This window comes from Austrofundulus limnaeus, unplaced genomic scaffold (genome assembly GCF_001266775.1).
Source record: "Austrofundulus limnaeus strain Quisiro unplaced genomic scaffold, Austrofundulus_limnaeus-1.0 Scaffold109, whole genome shotgun sequence".
In the NCBI taxonomy this organism is placed as follows: domain Eukaryota; kingdom Metazoa; phylum Chordata; class Actinopteri; order Cyprinodontiformes; family Rivulidae; genus Austrofundulus; species Austrofundulus limnaeus.
Genome location: NW_013952511.1, coordinates 1,337,710 through 1,345,725, shown reverse-complemented (window position 1 = coordinate 1,345,725; position 8,016 = coordinate 1,337,710). Strand labels below are relative to the sequence as shown.

The window sequence follows — 8,016 nt, the reverse complement described above, 5'->3', positions numbered from 1 at the left end:
TTATTATTATTTGTGTGTTTAACTTTGTTCCTGTTTGGTTTTAGGGACATTCATTGTGCCTTGAGTAGTTTGGGTTAATTGGTACACACCTGCTTTTTGTCCATAAACTGCATTTGTCCCAGTGTTCATCAAACCATTGCCAGATTACTGTAACTTCCATGAGGCATGCTAGTTTACCAATTGACTGATTTTACTTTGAGTTTTGTGCATTTTATTCCTGGTTTACTCTTGAACCTGTCTCCTGCCTGCCTGTTGAGTTGATTAAACTTTACATCCATACGGTCATTTTCAGATGGGGCAGCATATACAACCCCAATTCTAATGGAGTTGGGACGATGTGTAAAATATAAATAAAAAAAATATGATTATTTGCAAATCTTTTTCAATCTATATTCAATTGAATATACTACAAAGGGGTGAACCTCGCCCCATCCTTGCTTGTGAACGACTGAGCCTTTCATGGATGCTCCCTTTATACCCAATCTTGACAACCACCTGCTTCCGATTAACCTGTTCACCTGTGGAATGCTCCAAACAGGTGTTTTTGAGCATTCCTCAACTTTCCCAGNGTCTAGAAAAAATAACACTAAACACTAAAAAAATTTTGAAAGATGTAGAGTAGCATAATAGAAGACTAATTTTGAATACATTGTTTGAAGGTGCAACCTCTTTGAAAAAAAAAAACTATTAATTTAGAGGTACAGAATATTGTCCAAAGCTTGACACTACAAGTGAAGWCAGTGTTATTCATAAGGTTTATTTAGATGCTAAATCACTGAAAGAACACATTAAAAATCTATATTTAAATCCAGGAAACTGGAGGAAGCTGTGAATTTCTCAGCAACAAAACAGATTCATGTAGACCCAGATTCAGACTATGTACAGTATGTGCAAAACACAATGCACTTCTTTCATGCTCCCATGATTTGCTTCCAACAACACACACACATGCAAATACACATGCAGCACAAATACAAACCAAATCCCACTTTTGTTTCAATTCCTATTGTACAATTTTTAACAGTGAGTAGAACAGAGGCAAGAAAAAAAAGAAGCTCTGTGGGCCATGTTTCAATAATGAAGCAATACACGAACAAAGACACAAAGAGATGGAGGGAAGTGACAGAAAGTAGTGAATGACAGGCTTAAAGAATAAGAACGATGAACYGCAAAGGGACAAATTGAAAACGGGAATTGGAGAAAAACGAGAGGATGACGGAGGCCCGGAGAGAGAAGGTAGAGAATGACAGACTACCTAAAAAAAGGTGGACGTAAAAAGGACTGGAACAGAAATGAGAGGCAGGGAGAAAACACAAGGTTGGGTGGGTTTCTGCATTCCTCTTCCTATGATGACGGTCTCTGCTCGCTCTTTCTGCTAATCCTTCAGTTAGCATCTAAATTTCATTTTTCTTTCACTCATACACCATACATTGTTTATATCTCTTTCCAGAATTCACTCAGGGATTGTGGATGGTAATAAAGCAGTTATGTTTGAATATCCCCTAAAAGTTGCACCATGACTGCAGAGGCCCTGTTTCCACCAGTTTATACACAGAAGTATAATAGTATGGAATCATTATTATGGTCATTGCATTTGTTGATTTCATGCAATAAAAGCCTACAACATTTCAGGCTAAAGCATATTCATGATGTAAAATCTACCTCATGTAGCTTAGTTGTTGTTTTTGAGGGCCGGCAAGTGCAGCCGGTGTTCCAGTCTTTAGTCCCACAGCCACAGTTGCCGCCACAGCGTTTCACCAACAAACACCGAGGGAAGAAGACAGCATTGGTGGTCCTCAGCTCCTCTCTCAAGTTCACCGAATAGTTCCGAGGGGTGCAGCTGTACCGCTTGACATCATCAAACAGACGATTTAGATCAACTGTGAGARAGAAGAAAAATGCATTTAACTTCTACTTTTTTTAAACAAAAGGTTTTCACAATATAAGGGTATACCATTAGGGTGAATGATATTTTTTATGAAATTTCCCTTCTATTCTCTGTTCAGGTGTCCTCATATAATCTAAACCTAGTTGACTGATGCTTATGTCATAGAAAACAGAAGTCACTTCCATTGAATACCAAAGTTACTTTRGTTTTTATTGGTCATTTTATTTGGGAAATACATTCTGTAAACAAACTTTCCTCACTTTACTTCTGCTTCTGTCAAAAGTACAGGTAATTTATTTTGGTTTATTTATTTTATTTTTATTTTTGTGAATTTGCCCCATAAACAAAATCATTTTGACCCMAAAAGAGTTATTACGGACAACATATGTTACTAACTGTGTTTATTCAGGCATAAATATATTACTGACAGCTTAGAATCAAAGTTACCTTTAAGCTACGTAGTTTGAAGCAACAGACAAAAACAAAACAAAACAAAACAAACAAACAAACAAAAAAAAAAAACAAAAAAGATTGTTCCTCCAGCATACAGTATTTCAGTAAAAGAAAGAGAAAATATGACATTGTGAAGACATACTATAACCTCTACACGAACCACATGAAAATGGTTAGGAGAGGCAAGAAGACATTGCTGTGAGGACAAATACAGTAACAATTKGCTAAAGATGGTCTGGTGAGTGGAAGAAAGACGAGACACAAAAAGGACAGAAAGAGACAGAAGAAAGAGGAGTTAATTGATTGAAGATCAATATAATGATCCCATTTTTCCCCTTCTTTTTTCCTTGTCATCAGTCTGGAGTAAAATGGCCTCATTTGTCTGTAGAAAACCTTCTGCAATGGCATATTTCAGGTGTGCTGAATCCATTTAATGCAGTGATAAAAAATGTAGGTTTWAAAAAAAGGACAAAAAAATTGGAGATAACATAAAAATATACAACTTGTCAATATGTTGGAGAGCTAATGTTAGCAAACACTGACTGAGTGACTTGCTTTGTTTCCAATATTTATTTAGTCGTCTTGTGAGCAAAATAAGAGTTATAATTTCAGATGACATTTAAGAAAAAACGAGATGGATAGAAAGTAATAAAGAATCTGGACTGTCCTATTCTATCCTATCTGTGTATTTCTTAAAAAAATATTAATAATCTGTGTGCTTAATGTCTGCAAATAATTAAATATATCTAAAAGAACATAAGAGACAAAAATTTAAAAAAGGAACAGAAGAACAACATTTAGTGAAGAGTTGAAACCATAAAAGTCAACAATTAAATGGTAACGGGCTAACAAGAGCATTGTTTGATTAACTCTGCTAAGAATATTCAAGCTGAAGTATCATAATTATTACTGCATGTCTCACACATTGTACCAAACATTTAAAATACATCRCAATTCTGATATATCACAATGACTTACTTTTCTTTAGAATTACTTGAAGCTGTTAAATGGTTTGACTATTCAAATAAAGCAAGGCTGTAAGCGTTATGTTTGAGTCATTTTAAAAGACAAAAGTTTTAGAAAAAAATGTAGACACATCATTCAAACGAGCAGAGAAGTTTTAAGGGTTTAATCAACAATAAGAAWAAAACACTAAAAGGAAGAAAATGGGGGAAAATTGAAAGTAAAAAAACATATGTTGGCAGCGATTACACCACTGTTGCACTCAATGGAACAGACATTGCTTTAAGAAATTGTACAGAAGTATTGCAATGTTTGTAACTTTGTGTTTTACCTATCATTGCGCTTTGCAACAGCATTTCAAAGAAAATGACCTTCTGTGCATAAAGGGACGAGTATTACATGGTTTTTACTCTGGATATTGACGCGGTGGGTTTGCCCTGGGAGCAACCCTTGAGAATCCATAGCAGAAAGAGTAGAAGAAGGTAAATCATCAAAGCTTTACACACATTATCTCACAGTGCCAAAGCAAATTTATCTCAGCCTTGTGTGTGAGAGAGACTAAAAGTTGGGATATTTATGAAGAAAAGCTCAAGGGGAAAGCGTTGGAAATCAGGTGCTTTAAGGCTTTGAACTGATGTAACGACGCRTTGAGGTTAATGATTATTCTTGTAATGATTTCCAAAAGTTCACAGTTATTTTTGAGCACCAGGGCAGGCACCCACTGCAGAGGCCACATTAGAAAAGGATGGCTGAACAACCTTTTAGCAAAAGCAACATGACTAGAAGAAACTGCTGATGCATTCACTTTTATGGTAGAATGCAAGCATCCTATGTCCAACAGAAAGAAGGAGAAGAGAGAGACTGAAGTAGAAGAAGCACTAAACTAATCAAAGACAATACTGGCTCGGCGCTCGCACCCCACAAGCCTTACCATTTAGGCAATGATGATTGACTGAGCCTTTTCACTCAGAACAGTCAGCACCACGGGGAGAAACAATCAACACTCCAAAGGCATTCAGGGATCAAATCATAAGTGGCTATCCAAGTCCAGGCATCTGCTCCCTGCGCTGTTCACAAATGGATTTCCTTTAGTGTTTCATGGCTTTGTTCCCATCGAGCAGTGGCCGCATTGACAGTATGACTCTAATCGGACCCAGCCAAAGTTCTGTACACCCTGGGTGGACTGAAAGAAAGTCGAAGTCTTTCTATTTGCATGGCCTTGTCTATAGCCAGTACAAAGTGAAGTTGGCTACTTCATTATGTTTTCAAGAAAAGGTCCAGCAATGAGGCAATGTGAGGATGGATTTTTCTTTCAGAAAAACAGAAGACACTAAGTTTAAACAAAATTCATTTATACAATTGACAAATGTTATTTCCTTAGGTTATCACTAAGTACAACAGTTTTTTTTCTGTAACCCATTATAACGCTAATAGACTTGTCATAGTTAATATTTGTGGTAAACTACATCAATGCATCTTTAAGATTTGGTAGTCATTTAGTTCAGCTAATCAGGCTGGTGAAACGCTCCCACACCACATCACCCATTCATTCAAATCAGGTGTGTTGGAGCACATAAACCTAAAACATGCAGGATTGCAGCCCTCAAGGACCAGAATTGGACATCTCTGTCTTAAGATCAATTTCGAGCTACCAATTAACCAAACATACACGGGAAACCAGAGTACCCAGACAGAATAAGTTCAGGGAGAATGTTTCTAATCTGATTGAACTGTGAGTGTGTGTGTAGTTTAAGTGAAGGTTTTATTGAGTGACCGTGACGACACAGGTGACACAGCACATGGGTGTTTATGGTGTGAGCACTGGCTTGCTTTTGTTGGTGTGGGAGCTAGTGTCTGTTTGATGTAGTGTAAGTTCAGGAATTCAGTGATGTGTAACCTTGTCAGGGTGAGTGTGTGAGAGGGGAAAGAGACAGAGACATAAAGTGCAAGCAAGACTGCAGGAACTGTCACTCAAAGACAGCAGCAGGGAAAAAAAATGCGGGGAGTGTATGTGAGAAAATTAAAAAAAGAGAGAATAGTTTAAGCTGCACTGTGCATCACAAGTACTCCCGTGCAATGCTGTGGCTTCATTTGAACTCATTTGTGTTTGAGGGCGAATGTGCGGACATCATACATCCCAATTAATATTATCATCAGGCAAGCTTTCCTTACAAAAACAAGGATGGGTATGGGCTTGTGTGTGTCCTAATGAAAACAAAGCTAAGCTGCTGACTGTGGCAGATTTCTGCACCACTACACAGGTTGAATTTCCAATTATAGAGTGTTACATTGGTGTGCTAAAGACCTGTGGTGCCTATAGCCAGCTTTAAGTAGCCCTGCAAAAGCTCCAAACTCCCTGCATCCAAAAGCAGAGCACACACATAAGCACTATTAAATACAAATAGATTTGCTGTCAAACACAAATATTTTCTAAGGAACAGAGTATCTTTCAGTAAGACAAACAATACAGGAGAAGAGAAAGGTCTGCTGCAGGCTGATAGGCACATACAGACATTCTCTAATATGTGTTCATGGTAACTTTATAATATATTCAAAATGTGCTCTCCCTCTCCTGAGAACAGAATCTATAGCTTYACTATTTCCAGGCTCGTTTGTTGATTAAGTTACATTTTCAGGYTATGTTTCTGTAGACCATTTTTTCCCCACGTAATGATTTTCTGTACTTAAGAAATAAAGTGAGCTCTTGAACAAAATCACCAGAATCATGGTTTTGTTTCTTTCTTTTTTTCTGTTTTCATTCCGTTTTTTAATCAAATGTTAAGATGCCTCATATTTTCTAAAAAAAGTTGACTGGATTTTTCTACCTGGATTATTGGGATGCATCAGGACATGCCTCATCTAACAGTTTTCATGTCTTCCTGAATGTAATATTAAGGGTGTATAACATTCATCCTTCTATTATGCCACCGCTTCCCTTGCTGCCTTTTTGTCGTACTGCACCGGGACATAAAGCTTCCCCGGCTAATTTCTTACAAATTACTGTGTCACAGACTGTGTGACCTCTGTGATGCTTCACCACTGAGCTTTATAAATAGCTCTGTCGATGAGAATACTGTAAATCTACTGCTGTGTGCTTCTGTCTCTGTGAGCACAAGGTGTCATGCTCTCATACAGCTCTCATACTGCAGAGGTTTTAGAAATGCAGCAAAGATTTTTTTATGACATCAAAACTGTTGTAGATTTTTGAGACTGTTCATTGCTACATGTACTGTTGTTTGTGTTTTTCTTTATTTATGGTTTCCTTGGTTTAATTGCCATTTAGTAAACTTTATATATAAGGTTTCAGTTTTATTTTGGTGGTTGTTCCTGTTTGTTGCTGCCTGTTTTACTTCTTCTGTTTGTGTGCCTCAGGCTGACACTGACAGGTGATGTGATGCACACATCTAACATTATAGTTTTGAAAATATATTAGCAAATTTTCAGCTGGCCATGATTTATTTAATTACAAGTAGCTAAATACATAGAAATGCAAGTACAGTTAGGTCCATATATTTGGACACTGACACAAATTTTGTCTTTTTACCTGTTTACTGAAACATAGTCAAGTTATAGTTATATTATGCACATGGACATAAAGTCCAGACATTCAGCTTTCATTTGAAGGTATCCACATTAAAATTGGATGAAGAGTTTAGGAGTTTCAGCTCCTTAACACGTGCCACCCAAAAGTAATTGGACAATTGACTCCAAGGCTATTTTATAGGCAGGTGTGGACAATCCCTTCATTATGTCATTCTCAATTAAACAGATAAAAAGCCTGGAGTTGATTTGAGGTGTGGTGCTTGAATTTGGAAGGTTTTGCTGTGAAGTAAACATGCGGTCAAAGGAGCTTTCCATGCAGGTGAAACAAGCCAACCCATCCGAGAAATTGCTACAATATTAGGAGTGGMAAAATCTACAGTTTGGTACATCCTGAGAAAGAAAGAAAGCACTGGTGAACTCATCAATGCAAAAAGACCTGGGCGCCCAYGGAAGACAACAGTGGTGGATGATGGCAGAAWAATCTSMATGRTGAAGAGAAACCCCTTCACAACAGCCAACCAAGTGAACAACACTCTCCAGGAGGTAGAAGTATCAATATCCAAATCTTGTTTTTAAATCTTTCAACAGCAGATATTTATTCCTGATAGATTAAAGGTGTAATTAATGMTGTTAATGCTGACGTCAGCAGGACGTTCTGAGGTTCTGACCGGGTTCTGACCAGAACCTACMCGGTTCCAGAGTCTGGCAGTCGAGCGGGTCGTGAGGCAGACAGACRGTGGCGGTGCTGTAGATGGTGCTCATCTCAYTCATCACATMATTCAGATGTGCAGCTTTATCTGGACTCAGAGCCCCGGAGCCTTTGTCCTGTAAGGAGATGAGCTGAAACTTGATGTTCGGGTCGTTTATGGTATCTGATCGATGGGATATTTTCTGGACTCCYCCGACCCCTGGCTGTAGAACGAGCTCCAGATTTCTCCTTGTTCCGACAGTTTGTCGGAGTTCTCCTAGGTGATGTCCGTGTTTTAGGCCCACGAGGCCAGAGAGTACTGGTACACCTTTGAGGTGGCGTCCCGGTCGAACTTCTCCAGAAAGTCCCGGGTCTCGGCCTCCAGGTCCGCAGCTCCATCAGCTGTTCTGCTGTCCAATAACTGTAGCGTCTGCAGCTGGACCCTCCTCCTGCAGCTGGACCCTCCTGCAGCTGGACCCTC

General features: G+C 38.5%; 1 protein-coding gene across 1 annotated transcript in view; it reads right to left on the bottom strand.

Annotated features, from left to right (window-relative positions):
* pdgfd (platelet derived growth factor d) overlaps positions 1–8,016 on the bottom strand; it is a 62,631-nt gene that overhangs the window by 4,415 nt on the left and 50,200 nt on the right. The window contains exon 9 of the mRNA XM_014013990.1: positions 1,663–1,880. Within this exon, the coding sequence (XP_013869444.1) occupies positions 1,663–1,880 (218 nt within the window). The remainder of the gene's footprint in view (positions 1–1,662; positions 1,881–8,016) is intronic.